The sequence below is a fragment of the Coenobita brevimanus genome, chromosome 100 (genome assembly GCF_032717465.1).
Source record: "Coenobita brevimanus isolate Jiangsu-jjx chromosome 100, ASM3271746v2, whole genome shotgun sequence".
NCBI lineage: Eukaryota > Metazoa > Arthropoda > Malacostraca > Decapoda > Coenobitidae > Coenobita > Coenobita brevimanus.
The window spans coordinates 60,288,555-60,312,779 of NC_137053.1; the positions used below are offsets into that span (position 1 = coordinate 60,288,555).

Genomic DNA, 24,225 nt, shown 5'->3' on the forward strand with positions numbered 1-24,225 from the left:
AAAGAAAAGGAGAAATTTAACTTACTTGTGTGTTCAGTGTCCGGGAGTTTGAGAGAGAGAGAGAGAGAGAGAGAGAGAGAGAGAGTGAGTGAAGGGACAATCAGCCCAAATATAGATGTGTGGTTAAATATAGGTGCGTGAATTGAGAGAGAGAGAAAGAGAGAGAGAGAGAGGAGGGGGGGTGAAGGGACAATTAACCCAAATATAAATGTGTGGTTAAATATAGGTGCGTGAATTGAGAGAGAGAGAGAGAGAGGAGGGGGGATGAAGGGACAATTAACCCAAACATAGATATGTGGTTAAATATACGTGCGTGAATTGAGAGAGAGAGAGAGAGAGAGAGAGAGAGAGTGTGTGTGTGTGTACAGTAACTTATCCTAACTCGATCCCAAGGTCGGGAAAGGGAACAGGAAATTTAATTTATGACATGATCTCTCTCTCTCTCTCTCTCTCTCTCTCTCATCTACCTCCCCATCTTCCTCCTGTCTTCCCCTCTCCTCCCAAGACAATGGTGAGTCATATGTTCCTCTGTCAAGCCTTGAAATTGGAGATAGGGAGTGTCATTACGTTGAATATTTGGCGGTGGACAGTACACACACACACACACACACACACACACACACACACACACACACACACACACACACACACAGAAACCATTGACAGTGGGGTAAATGGAAAGACTGACAGGATCATTAAGGCCAATTCAGAGGAAGGGATTGGGATAATGAGCAAAGTTAGGAACAAAATCGGGGGTAAATGAGGGAGGACGAGCTATAGGGCCGTGACGTGGCATCTCCTCCTTAGTGACTTAACCTCCTGACTGTGAAGACCTATTGGAAGTCTTATAGTAGTCTTGAGTGGCTTGGAGATGTAGTCTTTTTAGCGATTTATTTTGTACATTGCACTTTCGTATTTTTGTGTTTCTGGTGCAACAGTCTCGATAATGAAACTCAGTATCATGCAAGATTATGTTTCAGGTGTAATATGCAGAATAAATCGCTAGGGAAGAGGTGCAACGAAGCTTCCTGTGTTACTTAGAATGCAGTCTTTCCTCTTGCTACTTCCAATCGATTTTTTTTATAGGTCGGGGGAGACGTTTGGACTTAGAGGGGTTAGGTATAGCCTTCATTAACCCTTCAGAGTTAGATTTCCCTCCTAACTTGGGTAAAATCGTCTGGTAATAGCCTTAGAAAAAACACGCAATCGTAGTTAAGGTGTCAGGGATAATTTAGGCGAAAGGGTTGTGGTAGTGAAGAAAGTTAGGACAAAATTGGTGCCAAATGAGAGTGGACGAGCTACAGGATCTTGAGGTTACATTAGAACTAAGGATTTCTCTGAGCTGGGATTATTGGTTGGTGGTGGGGCGTGAGGAAGGAAGTACTGTATATTGCTGGATGGTGTGAAAAACGAAAATAAGTGTTGCATGTAAGCCACTTATGTGCCTGTCGGGAGTATGGGGACAAGAATTTAGAGTGGTGTGGAGAAAAGAGTGTGTGGGACGGGCTGGTTTAGTGGTGTGTGCGGTGGGACAGAGCGAGGACGATACTCCCTGTGAAGATGGATGTTGTAGGTCGGCTGGTGTGGGCGTGGTGGTGATTTGATTCATATATTTTTCCAGGCACACCATTCAGAAATTTAGCACGCGTGGTTCTCATACACCGGTCTCCTCACGCGGTAGATTAAAAGCATAAACATTTATCGCCACAGATCATCTGTTTACACCTGTGCATTCAAACACCTGCTCACAGCTCGCTTGACTTACCCGTGTGTGTGTGTGTGTGTGTGTGTGTGTGTGTGTGTGTGTGTGTGTGTGTGTGTGTGTACCTGTTCGCGATCACAGGTGTCTGCCTCCGTAACCCTTCCACTCCCTTCCTCTGCACACACACACACACACACACACACACACACACACACACATCATCATAGTCATCATCATCATCATCAAAAGCATTCCAGGTGTCATTAGGTCACCAGATATGACGGCCATTTTTTCATATTATTCTGGCTATTCTCAGACACCTCGCACGACAGCCACCTCCCTTACCTGTCTCTCACCCCTCATCCCTCCCTTATCTCTTCCTCATACCGCCCATACTTCTCCTTCATCCCTTACCTTTCATTTACCTCGCCCCACACCTCCCTCACCCCACCCTTACATCTTCATGCTTCCCTTGCCTCTATTCCTTGTTTCTTACGTGCCACCTCTACGTTACCCTACCTTCACCCTCAACCCACCCTCTTCCCTTGCTCGCTCTCCCCCTCCCTCCTCCCTCTCGCCCTCACCCCTCCCTCTCTCCCCCTCACCCTCAGTCTCCTTAATACGAAGATTCATAGTGCCATTAATATTATGAAGGTTTGGCCAGATAGACAGCCGGTGTGACGGAGCGTGCGGTGATTTGCATGTGATTCGTTGAGCTGCAATTTTATGTGTTTGGACGGCTGACTTGCACGGTCAATTTTAGACGCTTGAAATGTTCTTGAAATTCTTACGTGTTCATATACTGTGTCGTCATAATGTACTTTTTTATTATTAACCCCTTCATTTTGGTGACATTTCTTTTATTATTGCTCTGTGAAGATGTTTGTATTCACCTTAGGACAGATCTTCACTTAGGAAAGGGTTAATGAAGGCTACTTTATATCAATCCCTTCCAGTTCGAAAAGTATTTCTTAAGCTGAATAAAATCGTCTAGTGGAGGCAAGAAAGGGTTATAAAATAGGTGATGGAAATAAAATGATTAAATATACGCCCCGGTATACTGAGAGATACTTTGGCTCTGTTGACATGCCGCCGGATCCACCATGAAAGCTTGTGGACGCAGTAGCTCAGTCACCAGGTCACCTTCGCTTGTGCTACTTTCCACATACAGTAATAGACCTATGGTAAAGACGAAGCCTGGCCATTATCGGGGTTTTACGTCTTCCTCTTCTCCCTACCTCCAACCCTCAAACCCTCTGTCACCCAGCTGCTCGACGTCCTCTCCCCTCGCCCCACCTCCAACCCCCAAGCCCTCCCAGTGGCTCCACGTCGTCCTATTCCTCTCCCCTCTGCAGCCTCCATGCCCTCCAGCACATCACAGCTGTAAAAGCCCTATTACTGTGTTTTAGTAACCGAGCTGCCTATTGATTTTGGTACTTTGCGCGCGCGCGCGCGCACACACACACACACACACACACACACACACACACACACACACACACACACACACACACACACACACACACACACACACTATTAGATCTGTGGCAAAAACGAAGCCTGTTATCGATTCTGAAGTCGATCCCCCGCACTCACTTTCTCTCTTTTCCTGTATCCACCTTCAGTTCTTTCTAATTTCCCCCTTTCATATCCTCCTTTCTTTTTCATCTTCACTTATCTGTTTCCCCTCCATCACTCTCCCACTTTCCTCCCCTTTATAAACAATTTCCCTCAAGCTTCCGTGGCATCAAGCAATGTCCGATTTTCCTACCAAGAATTTGAACTCTTAAATTTACTGTGGATTTATGGTTTTATTTTTATGTGAAGTCTGTGCCGATTCATATATTTATTTTTTTCATTCTTGAGTTGTTTAATTAATTGCGATTGATGTAAATTTTTTTTTAATCCCTTCATTACGATTTTTTTAGTTTTGATATAGTCTTCGATATAGCCGTCATTAATCTCTTTACTGCCAGGTTACCCTAAAATTTGACAGAAAACGGATCGTGAGGTGGTGACAGGAATGAATAAGTCGTTCTCGGAGTGAAGTGGTTAATGTGGTAATTTGAATTTTTAATGATATAAATAAATGGAAGACTCCTGTTTACTGAGACGGGTACCATGGAGTAGATTTCTTTTCATTCCTTTGACCCTTGACCTTTTTTTTTTTTTCGAACTCATGACCCTCACAGTAGAATTTGACATACTCGATTCACTTTAACTAGGCGGAAACATTGCCATATCTCCATCTCTATTGCTGAGCTCTAGTAGTAGTATTAGTCGTTGTAGTAGTAGTAGTAGTAGTAGTAGTAGTAATCCCAGGTTTATCTGAAGTGTGAACCCAGTGCACTGCAGGCTCAAGTTATCTTGGTCCTAAAGTCCACTATCCACGTCTGGGGGAAAGGGATGGAGGTGAGGGACGTTTGTATGACAGCTCAGTTGTATCAGTGCCACCACGTGAAGAAGTCTCTCTCCTGTACGTACTGAACTGTAACAAGATATTAACACTGGGGAAGGGATGCAAGAACGTAGTATTGTCATCGTCTGCCATTGAGCTACGGGAAATAGGCTGCAGTAGGTCGAAAATCTCCAAGTTAAGGTGATTGTCCTATATGTTTGGTTTGCAGCTGCCATCCTATAGAAATGAGGTTTGTAGGTGAAGTCCTTAAATAGTTAAACTCCAGATAAACAGACAAACATTGACACACACGCGCCACCAGAATTATTTACCCACCCTCTATAATAATAATAATAATAATAATAATAATAGTAATAATAATAATACTGATTCCTGAATACCCGGTACTGAAGGCTAAAAATCCACGGTGTCGTCACGTCCCATTTTCTTAATTTAATTGCAGTAAATCATCGTTCTAAGTGTCGCCTCTATTGACGTTCATTTTCTTATTATCAAAAATGAGGGCGCCAAGTTGTAAGAGAAATTCCTAAGATTTGACGGTCATGTGTGAAGCTTCTTGAATGGCTGGATATGATTAGTTTTTATCCCTCGTTATGGAATTTAGAGAGGAACGATACGATACACAGTGCTTCAGAAACTACCCTCAGAATTTAGGATCTTCATGCCTTCCAGATCCCGGTTGTAATAATACGGTCATAGATTCAGTCAAGTAACGTTCCATTGTTTTTGTTACTTTTAAAGTTTAATTTGCCCAGTTTAAAGCACCAGGTGTTCATAAAAGCTTGTGATATTATGGACCTACCTGTGCATTATGAGAATTGTTTGTAATTTTAGTAAGGGAGTGATTGGTTATGATTGATCTGGTGTTGATTTAAGAATATGGATGACACACACACACTCTCGCTTTCTCTCTCTCTCTCTCTCTCTCTCTCTCTCTCTCTCTCCACATCCATTTATTATCCTCTTTTCTCACTTCCTCCGTTGTTTCTTATTTTCATCATTCTTCTTTTCTTGAATTTTACTAACCAATATTCCCTCCATCTGTCCATTCATCTATATGTTCTACCCACCCCACCTTCCATTCATTTATTCATCAGTCCATTCACTAGTTCATCCATCCATCCATCCCATCTTCCATTCTTCTCTGAATTCATCCGCATACTTACTCATCATCAAATCACTCTCAGTCCACTCTTCCCATGTCACACCATCCTTTCATCCACTCTCCCCATCCCACACCATCCATCCATCCATCTATCCATCCACTCATCCATCAGATAGAGGTATGAGGGGCAATCAGGCAGTGTTTTTCTCACTTGCCTTTACTGACCAGGCGAGTGAGTGTGTTTACAAAGCTACCTCAACACCAGTATACCCTTCCACCTCTTGCACACACAGTTCTTTATACACCCACCCACTTACAGCATCTTAGCACCCACTTATAGGATCTTAACACCCACTTATAGCTTCCTGACACCTTCTTATAGCTTCTTATCATCTACTTACAGCTTCTTCCACCCACTTATAGCTTCCTTCACCCACTTATAGCTTCCTTCACCCACTTATAGCTTCCTTCAGCCACTTATAGCTTCCTTCAGCCACTTATAGCTTCCTAACACCCATTTAAAGCTTCCTTCACCCACTTATAGCTTCTTCCACCCACTTATAGCTTCTTGACACCCACTTACAGCGTTTTAACACCCACTTATAGCTTCTTTACACCCACTTATAGCTTCTTAACACCCACTTACAGCTTCTTGACACCCACTTATAGCTTCTTTCTCCTACTTATAGCATCCTCCTCCCACTTATAGTTTCTTAAAACCCACTTAAACCCTTTTCCACCCACTTTTAATTTCCTCCAATCACATATATGCCCTTCCACCCACCAATACTGCCTTCCACCCACCTTAAATTTCCCTCCACTTCCATCTTCCACCCATTTAGCCCAGTCCACACACTTATGGCCTGTCTTCCACCCAGCTCCACCTCCTTCCACCTACCGACATCACTCTCCACCCACCTTGCTCATTAATTATGGCTGAATAGGGCAAAAATAGTGATTGGATATTTGGGTACGGTTTGTGGAGAGAGAGAGAGAGAGAGAGAGAGAGAGAGAGAGAGATTGTTAATGTTGATGTCGTGACGAGGATGTAGGATTGTGAGTGTGAGTTAATGGTGATAGATAGACAGATAGATAGACTGCTTGATCGATTGATTGATGGATAAAGGGAGAGGCTGTGTGTGTGTGTGTGTGTGTGTGTGTGTGTTTGTGTGTGTTTGCATTTTTGTTGACAGTTGACTCACTCCTATGTGTTTGTTAATGGAGAGAGAAAGAGAGAGAGTTTAGATTTTCAACTCTTCGTTAGTTGATAGAGTCGATGAGTGTCAGTCACACACACACACACACACACACACACACACACACGCACACACGCACACACACACCAGCTTGACAGTGCTTGGATAGGGAGGAGAAGATGAAAGATAAAAAGCTTGAAGAAAAGACGGTGGGAGGGCTGTCGAAGCAAGGAAAAATGAGAGAGAGAGAGAGAGAGAGAGAGAGAGAGAGAGAGAGTGAGAGAGAGAGAGGACGTTGAAGTGGCAAAAGTAAGTGTTTGAAGCGTGAGGGGGCGATATGTTTACGTCTATTATTTGTCGCTTTGAAGTGTGCTGTGCGTGGGAGGCTCGGTGTGTTTACTAAGGGGCCTTTGTTTATGTTTGCCGATGTTGTTTTGATTGCTTGTTGACTCGTGACGACGCCTTGCTTGCTTTGGCGCTACGAAGAAGAAGAAAAGCAGAGGAAGAAGGAGGAGGAGGAAGAGGAGGAGGAGAAGATTCTGTGCATATTGACTTGAGGATCATTGGCCCCTTCAAGATGGTGATGCATTTATATCATTTTATTTTTATTTCATTTTATTTCTACTACCACCAGAAGGATTTTCACAGCTTCAGAGGAGACCGCAGTAGGGTTGTATCTTAACTTCTGTTTTAAAAGTATCTCCAAAGTTTAGTGCAATGAAATCGTTTGGAGACTGAAAAATGCAATCCAAAATAAGACATCGGATTGAAAAAGGATTAAGGTGACAAACTCTTATTTTAATTGATGGCAGTAGTAGTAGTAGTAGTAGTTATAGTAATAGTAGTAGTAGTAGTAAGTTGTTATTGTTTTTGTTCCAGTCATCCACTAGAGCATTACCCTCTGTAGCATTAAACACGCAGGTCCCTACTTTTTGCTTGAAAACAGACAGAGGGAAAGGAAACAGAAGAACGAGTCTCATTTTTATTTTCATTTCTACTTATCATCTGTACGAACATCATCAACGCAGGCGGTCTATTTTTTCCAAGACCTAATCTGCCCCTAGAACACGATCCCCAGTTTCACATCCAAATCCCTAATTGCAGTGCTGGGTGAATAGCGACAAGGGGAAATGAAAAAGAGGCCAGCAGTGTGAGGGCAATCGTCCATACTTGATTTATACATGTCCCTTTATATGCATCTCTGCTTAAGAAATCTCTCTCGTCGTAAGCTTGACTGGGAAGATATGGGGATGACGAAGAATTTTATGGTATCTGGTTTGAGACTCATGACAAGAATTTCCAACATGGTAAGCTGCATAGGGAAGATTACGGATGTCACTTGGAATTCATGGTAACCGTTTTAACAGTCCTAGTGTCAACGGTTCCAACGGTTCGTACACTCAACAACGTCACTGGCAAAGGCGACTGTGGAAGCGAAAACAGAAGGGTGAAGATTTTGTTAATTAGCTTCGTAACTAGATAAATAAGTGAATAAATAAAAGCAGCGACTGTACAAACGACCTCTAGTTGGCATCGCGACTTTACTGCTTGAGCGTTTAGTGCTGCTTGCTACTGAGAGGGAGGGGGGTTAGTGCTGCTTGCTACTGAGGACCCGGCGGTAAAGTGATGTAGCCAAGTGGGTGGTGAATGGGGTGGGTGGGCAAGGGGTTAAGGAATGGGGTTGGGGGTTGTCTGAGGAGAGTGAGACGGCGGGGGGAGGAAGGAATGAGAGTGTGTGCATAATATACTGTACGTTTGTTGGCTGGTGATAAATGTTTGAAGGAAAAGCAACGTGTGTGTGTGTGTGTGTGTGTGTGTGTGTGTGTGTGTGTGTGTGTGTGTGTTTGTGTGTGTGTGTGTGTGTGTGGGTACGTACGTGCATCCTTGCGTTCGTGCATGTATGTGTGTATGTACGTACATACATATGTACGTGCATGTGTGTACATGTGCTTGTGTGCATAGGTAGGTCCGTGCGTAGGTATCAGTGTATGTGCGTGCTCATGTGTACATGCTTGCGTGCGTTCGCACAATCCCATAGGCTTAAGTGGGTATACAGTACGTAAGGGCGAAAGGAAAGGAAAGGAAGAAGGGAAGACTGCGAGGTGCAAAGGACAGAGAGAGAGAGAGAGAGAGAGAGAGAGGTGACAACTCCCACGCCAGATGACACCGCCATTGCAGACACAGTAACAGTCCCCCCCCCTCTCTCTCTCTCTCTCTCTCTCTCTCTCTCTCTCTCTTTACGAGCGAGGTTTTGCTCCCATAAAGACAGCCTGGGTAGTATTGCTTTGGACTCCACTTATTTGGATTCCCTTTGTATCCATTTGTATTTACACCTCTTTCCCTTAACTCTCTCCCCCTTACTATGTTTCTCTGATTTCATTTTGTATTCATTTGTATTCACATTCCATCCTCCCTCCTGCTCTCTCTCTCTCCTTCTCTCTCTTTCTCTCTCTCTCCCTCTCTCTCTCTGTCCCCAGATTACAAATATAAAACTAACGGAGGTAATACTTTAATGCACCAGGTATTAATTAAGCACATTTTGGTGATACGTACGTCAGACAGTTAGCATGCAGTCGTAAAAAAGAAAAAAAAAAAAAAAAGAAGAAGAAGAAGAAGAAGAAGAAAGAAAGAAAGAAAAAGAAAAAATGAAAAAGAAAATGAGAGTAAATATTTAAGTTGACATGTGAAATATGGAGGGTGTGTTCCGTAGAGTTTTTATTAATTTTGACCACCCCTTCAGTACGATGATCTCTTATTTATATCGCTTCTACTCTCATATCCTCTTAAACAGTTTTCATTAAATTACAAAAGCCTTATTAATCATATTTTAATAAATGTCTCTGTATTTCTGTAACGATATTGGCCAGGATACAGCCACTATGCTCATCTGTAATACGAATAACCAGATAATGATTTAGTTATAGGGGAATTTGGTGATCCTCAACACTTTCCATTTATATAGAGATTATTTCCCTCAAGCTCCGTCCCTCCACCTCCGTATAGTGTTGCTGGTTGCGCTCGTGGATTATGTGGTGTGTCTGTGTGTGTGTGTGTGTGTGTGTTTATTTGGTGTGTATATCATTTTTATTGCCCGGTGTGTCGGGAGGGGGAGGCCGAGGATGAGGTGGTGGGATGGTTGGAGAGGTAGATAAGTGAAGGGGTGTGAGTTGGAGATAGGGCAGCGTGATGACAGGAGGCAGGGTACCATGGAGGCGATTTGTTTTAGCTCACCCTTTCCTGGTTATGGCGTTTGGTTGTAGATAGATAGATAGACAGATAGATAAATAGATAGATAGATATTTTAGTCCTTCCTTTTCCTTGTCCATTATTATACCCTTTTTAACAAGAAGAAGACTACCCCCACGTATTCCCTGCGTTATTATTATTATTTTTTTTTATTATTATTGCTATTATTATTATCGTTGTTATTATTATTATTATTATTATTTATTATTATTATTATTATTTTTATTATTATTATTATTATTATTTTATTATTATTAATATTATTATTATTATTATTATTATTATTATTATTATTATTATTATTCCTTCCGTGTACCATAAGGAAGTAAGAGTAGCGACATTGGCACTGCTCTAGCACCCAACACAGCCCCTCCTCCTGCCTACCTGCCTGACTCCACACCTGGCTTTGTTAACCTCTAATTAGCTTTGTTAGGTAGGCGAGATGATGTGAGAGAGAGAGAGAGAGAGAGAGAGAGAGAGAGAGAGAGAGGGGGGGGAACGCGGAAGTACCAAGTTCCTCCCCTTTTCCTTCTTCCTCCTCCCCTCCTCTTTATTCCTCTCTCCTCCTCTCCTCTTCCCTTCCCTTTCTTTTTATCTTCTCCTCCCTTCGCTTATTTTCGCCCCTCACCCCATCCTTCCTCTTCCTCCTCCTCTTCTTCCCTCTTCCATTCTCCTCCTCATCTTCACTCTTCCTTTCTCTTTCTCTTCTTCCCTCTTCCTTCCTTTTCATTTCCTCCCCCTCGTCTTCTTTCTTCCTTCCTTCTCCTCTTCTTCCTCTCTCGCTTTTTCCCTCTTCCCTTCTCTTCCTCTTCTCTCTTCTCATCTTGCATCCTGTTCTTTCCTTCCCTCCTTCTCTTCCCTTCCTCTCTTCTTCCCACTCCCGTCCTCCTCCTCTTTTTCCTTCATCCTTCCTCCTGCTCTACTTCTCCTCCTCTTTTCTTCCCCCTTCCTTCGTCCTCTTCCCTCCCCCTCTTCCTCCCCTTCCCTCTTTATTTTTCCTCTTCCTCTCCTTCCCTCTCTTCTTTCCTCTTCCTCCTTTTCCATCTCTTCTGTCCCTTTCCTGCCCCTCCTTATCTTCGTAACAAAAATTCTTACTTCGTCTCATTCCTCTTCCTCCTCCTCCTCCTCTTCCTCTTCCTCCTCCTCCTCCTCTTCCTCCTCCTCCTCCTCAGCTATGTAATGTTATATCTGCTTGCGGGTTAAGGCACGTGGAAGCTTTACTGGGAGTTGCGTTGAGAGAGAGAGAGAGAGAGAGAAAGAGAGAGAGATGAAACCACAAGTATTTCTCTCAAAATACCACTGGCGCCCACTTTGTTGTGTCCCGTTTTTGCTCTCTCTCTCTCTCTCTCTCTCTCTCTCTCTCTCTCTCTCTCTCTCTCTCTCTCCACCTATTTTTATCTCCCGTTTCCCTCCCCTCTCTCTCTTTCCATTTTTTTGTGCCTTTTATTCCCTCCCTCTGTCGCTTTCCTCCCTCCCTACTTTCCCTCCCTTCTCCTGATACTCCTCCCTCCCTTCCTTCATTCCCTCCCTCATTCTTTCATCCTCTCCTTCGTTTCCCGTCCTATCGCTTCCTTCCTTCCTTCCTTCCTCCTTCCTTTCCTTCCAACTCTCTTATTTCCCATCTTTGTTCCCATTTCCTTCCTTCCTTCCTTCCCTCCTCCCTTCCTAAATTCCTTCCCATCCCCTTCCTCCCTCCCACCCTTCTATCCTTCCTTCCTAAATTCCTTTCCACCCCCTACTTTCCTCCCTCTCTCCCTCCTTTTCCTTCCTTCCTTACTCCCTCCCTCCCTCCCTTCCTTCCTTCCTTCCTTCCTTCCTTCCTTCCTTCCTCCCTCCCTCCCTCCCTCCCTTCTCACCTTACCCAAACCGGATTTAATAGTCTCACGGCCTCTCTATTTCCGTCTCAAGTTAGCCAGTAAAATTGATCTTCCGTAATGATTTCCATGTGGACGATAGGTGGATGTATAAGGCTTCTCCTCCTCCTCGTCCTCCTCCTCCTCCTCCTCCTCCTCCTCCTCCTCATTCTTCGTCTTAGCCAATGAAACCCTTAATGTGTAAAGATACCCTCCCCCCTTTTCTCTCTCTCTCTCTCTCTGCTGAAGACGCTGTGATGTGTCAAGCAAATCACATCAGTTTGTATATATAAATCCTCTATTAAACACACTTAAAAACATAAAATACATTTAATTAGGATAAAATAGATTAGCAGTATATATATCATGCAGAATTTTCTTTAATAAACAAATCCACAACTCACATTAGTAATGAAAAAAATGGAATATGATTAATTGAACTTTGACACTATACAAAAAGAAAAACTATTAAAAAACACGAAATATAATAAAACGAGCTAATATTTTGTCATGCAGAAATATTCCACTGTTTCTCAAAATGTTTAGTTTATATCAGAATAAATGAGAAGCGGCCTCTTACCTGTCGTGGGCTGAGCGAAGCCAACTGCAACAGAACATAAAGAAGCCAGTGTTAAAGTATTAGTTAGCAAATTAAATGATAAAGGAGAAAAATATATGGGAATGTTAAAATTATTTATGTGAAGCCAGTGCATTAGGTGCCGTACTAAAAATAATTATGGTGATTATAGAAATATTAATGATGTTATTATAAAGCAATAGCATTGAGTGAGTGCCGAATAAGTTATGGTAATAATAATGCTAATAGTAATAATAATAATAATAATAATGATGATGATGATGATGATGATGATAAAAGATAATTAGTGATTAGAGCATTAAGTGATTAGAGAAAATTTTAATAATAATAATAATAATAATAATAGATGACAAGTAGCTAAAGCATTGAGTGATTAGCAGATACGTTATAGTGCTGATTAAAATAGTGTTAACAGTAGTGTAAAATAATAATAATAATAATAATAATAATAATAATAATAATAAATGATTAGTGGTAGGTGGGGGCGCTCACCATCCACTCATTTGATGTAGTGCTGCTCTGGGATGACTGCCTTTTCCTCTCTTCCTAACTTCTTTCCTTGTGTCCTCTTCTTTCCTTCATTCTTTCCTCTTCCTTATGCCTGCGGGTGACTCTACTGTACACTCCCTCTTGTCTTTTTTTCCTTCATTCTTTCCTCTTCCTTTTGCATTTGGGCGACTCGACACTGAGTGACAAACGAAATGGTTTCCTGTAATGTACACCAGGAAACCATTTACTACGCTGGGTGGTAACCATATAACCAAATTATGGCGCCTGGTGGTTAAGTGGGTAATTAAGGCTCTCCAATCGGATTGAGCCTGTGCAGGTTATATCCAAGGGATGGTTGGGGTTTATTGCTCACGTAATGCCACTCAGGGACGAGTGAGGCTGGTCACTCTCATCTTAAATGCCAGGACCAATTTGCCTAGCCCCGGGCTCTTACGCTTCTCACTGGGCAAAACTGGATTAGATGATGATGATGACGATTAGTGGTTAGAAAAAAATAGCTGTTTTACTAATTGGCTTTAAAAAAATCATGTTAAAAAGCAGAAAACAAGAAATTAATAAAAGCCTGTAAATTAACTCCACCGCCATGTCATCACTTGTATTCTTGCTATTTCCGAACGACTTTATTTACCTTATGGGAGAAATTTTGGGAACAGGTGGAATTAGAGTTAGCTTTAATTTTCTCTACATTGCCATGGATCTATGTTAAATAAAATCGAGGGTATGAGCAAGAAGGGTCCCCTAAAATTAGTGTTATGACCTGAAAGAAAATGGAAGGTAATGGAGAATGTGTTGTAAAGAGGAGAGTAAGGATGGTGATGTAGATGAAGAATAACAGGAAGGAATGGGAACCTGATGATGATGATGAGAGAGAGAGAGAGAGAGAGAGAGAGAGAGAGAGAGGAGGTAAGTGGTGCGCAACATTTTTTTTTGTTTACTTCAAATACGTTTAACCATATCGGCATAGGAAATCATATACAGGCACAGTACAACATTAACAGTAGATAGATAGATAGGCAGACAGATAGATAAATAGATAGATAGACAGACGGACAGGTAGATAGATAGACACCCAAGTATATGGAAGCATGTTAGTGTGTATTTTAATTGTCAGTTCAAACCATGCATCCTTGACGTAAGAACAAAGGACATTTTCTGCGTGGGTTTATTATCGCGTTACTTTTATCAGATCAGTGGGGAACCTACCGCAACATACCATGAGTAGCGCCACGGAACACCAATTCGCTGTGGCACGTTGCGGAACACTGCTGTAATACGGACGGATGTTACGTGAAATTTATGATGTGCTTTGAATTCCTCTGTCCGTCCGTCCGTGTGTGTGTGTGTGTGTGTGTGTGTGTGTGTGTGTGTGACGTCATCCATTGTGTTTTTGTCCAGGTGGTGTTTGTGACTTTTTTATTTGTCTGGCTGGGTGGGTTACCAGGTGCACACTTCCGGTTATTTGGACTTACACATACATACATACATACATACACACTACATGCGTACATATATACTGTACATGCACATATTGCGTACATACATAGACTATATACTTACACATTCGTTTATTCATTTCGAGCACATAAGCTGACGTTCATGGTGTACATACTACATATCGGAAACTACACACATGTACACATCCTCTCTCTCTCTCTTTCTCTCTCTCTCTCTCTCGAATAATTTCCCCTTTCATCCCCTTTATCTTTCTCTTCCTTCCTCTTCTTCCCGGTTTTCTTTCTCCTTCCCTTCTTCCCCATCTCGTTCATTCTTCCTCCCCTTCCTAATTTTATCTCCTGTCACTTACCTGACCATCCACTCTCTCTCTCTCTCTCTCTCTCTCTCTCTCTCTCTCTCTCTCTCTCTCTCTCTCTCTCTCTCTCTCTCTCTCTCTCTCTCAGCATTAATTTTCACTCCCAGTACTTCCTGCATTCCACTCCCCTCCCTTCCTTCTTCCCCTCCTCCCTCCTTTCTTCCTTCACCTCCCTTGCGCTGTTTACCTAAGTGTCTCTTCCTTCCTCATTCTCATCCTTCTCTTTGTCCTTTCTTCGCTGTCTTCTTTCCACCCTCTTATGGTACTCTCTTTCTCTCTCTCTCTCTCTCTCTCTCTCTCTCTCTCTCTCTCTCTCTCTCTTTATTGTATGTGTACTTATTTTTAAAATGTACAATACAGTATATTAATGCTTGTACACACACACGTGTATATATATATATATATATATATATATATATATATATATATATATATATATATATATATATATATATATACAGTATATACGGTATATATGATATTTATGGTGTGTTTTGTGTGTATATGTGCATATCTATTTATTTGTCTCATTGTTTGTGTCTCCACATAGTAAGCACACTTTCCTTTGCGCTTTGTATGTGTGTCCGTGTATGTGCTGTGTGTGTATGTATATGTGTGTACGCATGTGTATACGCTACCATACAGTGATCACCCTGACTGGCCGTCCCTCTAAATCCATTTATCTAGTTAACCGAGATTAAGTCCTGCCCTTATCAGTGGAGAGGGCGATGGGCGGGCACGGAGAAAGGGGCGGTGGGTGGGAAAGACGGGGAGGGAGAAGTCATTGAATTAGGAAGAAAAGGAAGTTAGTGGGTAATGGATGGATGGAGAAATGGAAGGAGGTTAGTTGGTGAGTGATCGGTGGATGGTTGGATGGATGGATGGAGGGAAGGTGGTAGGGAAGAAAAGGAGATGGATGGATAGAGGGAAGGAGGTAGGGAAGAAGAGGAGATGGATGGATGGATAAGAGAAAAAGGGAGGCAGGGAGGAAGGATGAGGGTATGGATGGATGGTTGGATGGAAGGAGGGGGGGTAGGGAGGGAGGAAGAGAGGATTGAAGGACGGAGGGAAGGAGGAAATATGGAAGATTTTCTGGTATATATGGATGGATGGATGAATGGAAGGATGGAGGGAAAGGAAGATATGAGTGAGGTAGGAAGGAACAGTTACTGAGGAGAAAGGGATGGATAGGGGGAGGAAGGGAGGAGAGGAGGAGGTTTGTGAGGAAGTTAGGAAGGAAAGGAATAGTGATGAAGGGAGGAAAATAAGTCAGCAAAGGAGGGAGAAAGAAAATCAGCGAAGGTGGAAGGAAGGAAATAAGTGATGGAGAAAAGGCTTGATCATAAAACAGATCGATTCATTTAACAGTTTCAGAAATCTTATCGTATTTAGCTTAAGACGGCTCTTTTCAGGTTATATTAAGACTTACAAGGGCTTTGGGGGGTTAAGTCTTTCTCTGCCATTAAGTCTTGTTTTAATATTGTCAGACGATTTTCCTCAGCTTAAGTAAAACGTCCCTTGAGTGTAGGTTAATGAAGTCTGTCTCTGGAATGAAGTCTTTAATTTTCAGGCTAAGTTCAGGAGATATTAGACAACTGAAAGACCCATTTTATTCCTCATTCGGGGCATCTGGCAGTGAATGGATCAAAACAGTGTGACCCTTTAGGACTGTAGCTTGGTAAATTTTGAGGATGATGGTAAACTTTGAGGGTACGTGAGTGTTTATAAATTATGCTGGAAGTGCTCTCTCTCTCTCTCTCTCTCTCTCTCTCTCTCTCTCTCTCTCTCTCTCTCTAGTGATGCTTATTTAGGCCTTTACTCGTGTGTATTATGTACGTTTTTTTTTTTTCTGTGATGTACAATAACAGTGGGACAATTTAACTTAGGTACAGTTTTTTTTTTTTTTTATACTAACTGTGAAATGTGTGGGATCTTGTAAGGTGAATCAAATTATCGGACGGTATCAGGAGTAAAAATCAATCAAATGGTATTAAAGGGGTTCAGTAGAGGGGGTCAGGTAGTAGACTGCTGAACACATGAACCTGAAATCGAATCCTTTTTGCTGTTGAGGGACATTATTGCATTTATATACCCGATTCCGTACGTTCACTGCCTTCTGATTATCGATACGTATTTACTAACATTCGCCTGCTACCGTTATTACTTATTTCACTAGTTCTATCGTGTTTTTTTTTTATTTATGTACTTCATTCCATTATTTATATTTTTGACAAACGAATTTTCTACTCCTTGTATTTTTGGAGTTAGTAAAATTGTCAAATATTTAAAACTTCGAATGTACGTACGCGTGATTCTGACAGTGGTGAATAATTTTTAACACTTTCATTTCCCTCTGGTCCGTCAGTTACCTGGCCTCATTACCTTCTCTTCCTATATCAGTGTCCCCTCGCCCCCCCACCCTCATTATCACGTCATATCCTTCACGCCCATAGCCACGCCCACCGCCACGCCCATACACCCAGAAGAAGGTCACGTTAAGCCCGTCTCCAGTGCCTATCTTTCTTATTTCTACCTGAGAGAAAGTTAAAGAAAGCAGAAAATAAGGAAATAGGAAGAGTTTTCAGTGACTAAAGATTTTCCAGGCATCGGGGACTTTATGACAGAGAAGTTTGCCTGGTCTGTAACTTTATGTAACTCTCTCTCTCTCTCTCTCTCTCTCTCTCGCTCTCTCTCTCTCTCTCTCTCTCTCTCTCCACTCCGCCACGTCCCATCACTACCAATGTCTGTCTTCTCGCTACTACTGCTAATGGACAGGTAGGTAGGTAGGCAGGTAAGTAGATAGGTAGGTAAGTAGGTAAAGGAGGGCAAGTATTCATAAAAGATCTGTGTCAAGTCTTACGATAAACAAATAACAAAATAATGAATAAAAATAAAATAAAAGTGAATAATTATCAGAGTAAGCTTATTTGATCGTATAATTTTCATTTCACTATGTGCCCCTTTGTGTATGTGTGTGTGTGTGTGTGTGTGTGTGTGTGTGTGTGTGTGTGTGTGTGTGTGTGAAGAGTTTTATATCTGTATTAAAGATGAGAGAGCATAATTAAAAAAAGAATCTTGCTACATAACGAAAGCTTTAAGAAACTTTGTGAGTAAGTGGGTGTGGTGTGGTCTGCTTTAAGGTAAGCTAGAGTTGGCTGGTTGTTTACCCTTTCTGTCAGATGTATAGGCCTAACCTGCCTCACCTTGCCCTGCCTTGTCTTGCTTTACCTTGCCCTATCTTGCCCTACCTTACCTTGCCTTGCCTCACCTTGACTTTTTTGCCTTAGCTTGCCTTACCTTGGTTTGCCTTGCCTTACTTTGCTTTTTCTTTTTGTAATCCTTTTCCAGTTTTTTTTTTCCAGGATTTCTCCTCTCTCTCTCTCTCTCTCTCTCTCTCTCTCTCTCTCTCTCTCTCTCAGAAAGGAAACAGAGAGGAAAAAGAATGAAGAATGTTAAATAAAAGTACAGATAAGGTAGAAAGAAGTGCTGAGATCAGTAAAAGTCAGGTGGTAATGAAGGAAGAAGAGGGAGAAAGGAGAACTAAGCGAAGGAGGATGGTGTTGAAGAAGTAGCGAAGAAGCGAGGAAAAAATGAAAATGAAATATATAGGAGAAATAGGAGATGGGGGAAGGACGGAAAGAAATTACTGTCTGATGAGAGAAAAAAAGGAAGAAAGTTAGGGAGAAGAGACAGACAGACAGAGGTAAAGGAAGACGAAATTAGAAATAAGATACATAAAAAGAAGAAAAATGGAAGTTGGAGGAGGAGGAAAGATTAATAAGCCAAAATAAGAAAGGCAAAATAAGGGCAATAGGGGTAGATTCAAACACATTAGGTGAGGGGAGAGGGGGCAAGGGGAAGTGATTTTTTTTTTTTTTTTAATCGTGCCTGTTCGAAATTGAAGAGATTTTTTTTCCCTCAGTCCCCTTCGTTTGGTTCGTCTGTTTTAATGTTTGGTCAGTTTTTTTTTTTTTTATTGTTATATTTGTTTGTTTGTTGTATGATTTTTTTTTTTTTTTTTAGTTTTTCTTTGGGATTTTTGTGCACTGGCTGCTGTAATTTGAGTGAGAGAAGTTTTGATTCTCTCTCTCTCTCTCTCTCTCTTTCCTTTTCCCCTCCCTTCCCCTCCCCTCCTTTTAAAAGTCTCTCCCAGTGATTCTGTCCCACCCCATTCACTCCCCATTATGATCTATCTAGCCTCTGTATGGACACCACACACACACACACACACACACACACACACACACACACACACACACACACACACACACACACACACACACACACACACACACACACACACACACACACACACACACACACACACACACACACGGTAAACAATTCCAGGACAATTTACAGATGCCAGGTTTATGGAAAGGAAGCATGTTTATGTTCACGTTGTTCTTGTTATTGTTATTATTCTTGAACATGAGAAAATTTAAGGAAATGCATGGTTACTTAGATATGGCCAGCCTGCATCCCACAATTCAAAGTGCACTCAGCAAAGATTAAGAAGGGACAGGTGCGGTTTTTAAAGTCTCACCTGTTCTCTAAATTTGGCGTCTTCAGTATTAGTGGTTTCAGTAAAAACTTCCAACACCATCACCTCATCTCCGCCAGAGTTTAAGACGCCACCTCCTTCCATTTTCACCTCTCTGTCTCAATATTTACCCTCTCACACACGTCACCTCCTGCCACAACGAAGCCACGGACGGCACGGACGCACTAGAACGTCCCGATTGTCCGTGTTTTTTATGGCCGGGGAAAGAAAGACTAATATTTACGAACCCAGAGAACGCGTCCAAGATGGCTGCCGGACGATAGGGACCCCGAGTATAAATGTTTACTGTTGGTGACGGGCCCAGAGAGAGAGAGAGAGAGAGAGAGAGATGAAGACAGTAAACAACTGATAGGAAGTTAAGAAAATGAGGGGATAAGTGAGAGAGAAGAGAAGAAGATGATTTTATTTATCTATGTATTCAGCTGAGAGAGAGAGAGAGAGAGAGAGAGAGAGAGAGAGAGAGAGAGAGAGAGAGAGGAGAGAAAGAGAGAGAGAGAGAGAGGCAAGTGGAGGCAGCTGTGGTTGAATGGATGTTATTGTGGGCTGGTGTAGCTTCCCTCTCTCGCTCTCTCTCACTTCCCAATCCCGCTCTCTTTCTTTCTCACTCAGTCTCACTTTCACACTTACGGACAGTTGCCTTTTTCTGCTGCTTAGAGATGACAGTCTTGGAGGTACTGCATCTCTCTCTCTCTCTCTCTCTCTCTCTCTCTCTCTCTATCTATCTATCTCTCTCTCTCTCTCACACACACACACACACCGATTCTCAGTTCAGTCTTTCTCACATCCACACCCACACTCAGCCCTATTCGCACACACACACACACACACACACACACACACACACACACACACACACACACACACACACACACACACACACACACACAAGCAGCAGGCAACGAGATAATAATAAGGTAATAATAAGGTAATCAGGGACGACGCCAGGCTTAGCAACCCGGCATGGGCTACTGGAGAGAGAGAGAGAGAGAGAGAGAGAGATTTGCGGGGAGGCAGGGAGAATAGGGAGAAAGAAAAATATAAATAAACACCAGAAATAAAGGAGAGAGGAAAAAAGGACATTCTCTTATGCTAGATAATTACTTCACAACGATTTCGTTGTCTTTTTTTTTTTTAATTCAAGTGATTTTATTAATTTTAAGTAGAGACAGCTATACTCCTTTTACTTTTACTTGGCCCAAAATTGCCGACTCTCCATCCTGAATGCTGAGTTATAGGAGTAGGGTAACGCTTGAATATGTCGCTAGTCACGAAGAAGTGCAATGAAAAGAATGTAGAGCCGGAGTGTTGCTATAATCTACAAAATGACGAAAATCTGGGCCAAGTTAAGGTAAAAGGACAAGAGCCACGAGATTATACCCTCAGACTCTAACTCCTTTACTGAAGAAAATCGTCTGGAAGTAGCAAGAGCAGAAAAAAGAAAGTGAGAGAGAGAGTGAGAGAGAGAAACGACGCAGACTGAGAGCGTAAAGCAGAGTTGGCTATTAACAAATCTCTGCCTATTGAACCACTTCCCTCCGAGGACCTTTAGCGTATTTTATTTTGATTATGAAATTCTCCTCGCCATAAAAGGAGAGTATTAGCGATTGTTTCTAAGCACTAGCGTTCCTCCTTCAGTGAGTGTTAGAATTAGAAGAGTTTGATATTGCTGTTCTCGTACTGAATGGGTGAAAAAATATAATAAAAGATACTGGTAATATTGATTGGACTGATTTCAAGAACCCTTCATTACGAGGACGCCGTTTTCTTATTTTTATTTCTGGAAGACGATTTTAAGTTGAATAAAATCGTCTGGAGATGGAAAAATGATTAAAAAAAACACTGACTATTTGTTGATGTTAAAGGGCTTGCCAATGGTGACTACAGGTGTTTTCCCAGTTACTTATCATGGAGAGAGAGAGAGAGAGAGAGAGAGAGAGAGAGAGAGAGAGAGAGAGAGAGAGAGAGAGGCAGTCATAAAGGGAGGAAAAAGGTCGATAAAATAACAGGATATGAGCATAAAAAGGAAAAGAAATGGTAGATAGGAAAAGGAGAGAGAGAGAGCATCATGGTATTATGTAATGGGGGGTCACAGGGAAATACATGATAGCACAATATTACATTATTACGTGTACTTAAACTTGTTACACACACGTCTCATTAGAAGCATACATAGGTACATTGGCACACACACACACACACACACACACACACACACACACACACACATACACACACACACACACACACACACACACACACACATGCAAGCTATTTTCATCACGGGGTTACCCACACATACACATTCCAACATGCACGTATTTTTACACAGACTTACGTGGTCACACATTCATTCATACATACATACAAACATACATAACATACATACACACAGGCAGAACCATACAATTACGCTCTTCAAAAATTTCAGGCACACACACACACACACACACACACACACACACACACACACACACACACACACACACACACACACACACAACTTTTATACGAGCGAAATATACACCATAGCTCTGTGTATTTTGATATTATATAACAGCTGAAATTACCACCGTGATAATTCAGATATTTATTTTTCATATTAGTTAGTGAAGCGTTTATTTTATCACATTATTGTCATTACTATTATTGCTAGTATCAATTTTGTTATTATTATTATTATTATTACACACACACACACACACACACACACAATACACATACAGACACAAACACACATACCTCTTTGTGAAAATAATTTGAGCTCAATCAGACACTTCCTGTTGTTGCTGGTGTGAGCCGCTGTCACTCCCACTCACTCACTCACTCACTCACTCACTCTTACGTTTCCTTCACTCATTCATCCACGCTCTCACTCTTGCGTTTCCTTCTTTCATTCATTCATTCATTCTCACTCACTCTTACATTTCCTTTACTCATTCAGTCATTCACTCACTCACTCACTCACTCATTCGGTCACTTATTCCGTGGTACAGTCACACACTCGCTCACTCAGGCTGACACTTAGTCACTCGTTCCCTCACTCACAATTACTCACTCACTCACACACTCACTTTCTTCACTCTAGCTCACTTGCACACACGAACTCACTCATGCATACAGCCTCTGCACTTTGGATCACCGCTCACTCACTCACTCACTCACTCACTCACTCTCAACTCCACCCACACCCTTCTCCGTAACCCTCACTCACTCATTCAGTCATCATCACCTCCCTCACCCTTCACTTTCACCCTCACTCTTTTCTCCCTACCTGCAGACTCCTCACTCCTCTCACTCTCCTCCCACCTCTCCCCTACCCCTCACTCTTCCCCCCGCCTCTCCCCCACCCTTTTCACTCACCCTCACCTCCCCCCACCCCTCACTCTCACCACCTTAACCCTCATTTCCCTGCTATTAATTTTTCCTTCATTTCCCCACCACATCCCCCCACTTCTCACTCTCCCCCCCTCACTCAGCCCCCACCCCAGTTTTCCCATACTTTCTTCCCTCTCCCCCCTCACCCCCTTTTCCTTTCTTCCCTCCCCCCCCTCATCCCTTACCTTTTTCCCTTTCTTACCACTCATCCTCTCTCTCTCTCTCTCTCTCTCTCTCTCTCTCTCTCTCTCTCTCTCTCTCTTCCCTCACTCATTCCCCTTTTATTGCTTTCTCCCATTTCCTCCCTTTCTTCCCTCCCCTCTCTCACCCCCTTACCTTACCTTCCTCCCTCATCCCTGCCTTCCCTCCCTCATCACGGCCACGTTAGAGCATAGCGTGTATAAAGGATAAGCCAGAAATTAAACCTTCCATTTTTCCGTGTTATGCAGTGGAGGAAATTGTTGTTTTTGTGGGGTTGTGTTGTGGGGTCTTTAGGGAGAGGGGCAATTTGCGTGAGAGAGAGAGAGAGAGAGAGAGAGTTGTGTGTGTGTGTGTGTGTGTGTGTGAGAGAGAGAGAGAGAGAGAGTTTTGTGTGTGTGTGTGTGTGTGTGTGTGTGTGTGTGTGTGTGTGTGTGTGTGTTTTGGGTAGAGCTTCAGAGTATATGAATATGTTTGTATGCGTTAGTGTGTGCCTCAAAGCGAGAGTGAGTGTGTTTGTGTGTGGATGTGAGTTTTTGTGTATAAAAGTGTGTTTGTGTTTGTCCTCGTTCGTTTTGGCTCGTTAGATTCACAATAAACACCATTCCCCGCCCCCCACTCTCTCTCTCTCTCTCTCTCTCTCTCTCTCTCTCTGGACAAGATATCACCAGACGATTTTATTCATCTTTTAAAGGATCTATAATAGTGAGGTGATTCTCTCTCTCTCTCTCTCTCTCTCTCTCTCTGACGTGGTTATGAAGAATGTAATTTACCGTTCCTTTGAGCGGAATAAAATCGTCTGAAAGTACAAATAAATAAAAATATAAAATCAGTGAATGGAAGATAAATACTCCCATTCAGCCCGAGGTAGTCATGAATAATCTACTAATTCTACCGCCAGACGATTTTATTCAGCACTAGAGAGGGTCGTAGTGGTGAAGGGGTTGATGAAGGCCGTATCTAACCCCTCCAGGTCGAGAAGCCTCCCCTAAGCTGAGGAAAATCGTCTGTAGGTGGGAATGAAGCCCCTGAAGACGTCCTCGGGTGGAAAGGGTTCTTTTTTTTTTTTCCTGGTAAAACTGACAGCTTGTGAAAGAAAAAAAAACAGTATCAGTTCTGTTTTATGGTCATATTTACACACACACACACACACACACACACACACACACACACACACACACACACACACAAACATATATACGTACATGCTTACATACATACACACACAACCTAGACATGACACCCTCCATTATCATCATCATCTTCATCATCATCATCATCAGACTCATTCACATATACCCCTTTCGCCACCCTATTTACACTCATAATATACACACACGCGCACACGCATACACAAACACACATTTAGATAAGGACGTACATGGTAAAAGTTTGCACACTGACATAGAAACGCACATACATCCTTGAGAAATTTCACTCACACACAACTAGATTAACGCACATAATGGAGCTAAATTCACATGCACACAACGAGACATACTTGGGTCATTTACATGCACACGAGCAGAGAAACGCACATGGAAGGTTAGTCACACTTATATAGGTCAACACACATGTGATTTCACACACACACACACACACACACACACACACACACACACACACACACACACACACACACACGTATA

General features: G+C 42.3%; 1 protein-coding gene across 3 annotated transcripts in view; it reads right to left on the reverse strand.

Annotated features, from left to right (window-relative positions):
• LOC145414588 (protein amalgam-like) overlaps positions 1-24,225 on the reverse strand; it is a 128,619-nt gene that overhangs the window by 43,939 nt on the left and 60,455 nt on the right. Inside the window, exon 3 of one of the 3 annotated variants that reach the window (XM_080284111.1) lies at positions 12,102-12,125. The exons of the other annotated variants lie outside the window; for them this stretch is intronic. Coding sequence (XP_080140237.1) covers positions 12,102-12,125 — 24 coding nt within the window. The remainder of the gene's footprint in view (positions 1-12,101; positions 12,126-24,225) is intronic. 3 annotated transcript variants of the gene reach the window in all.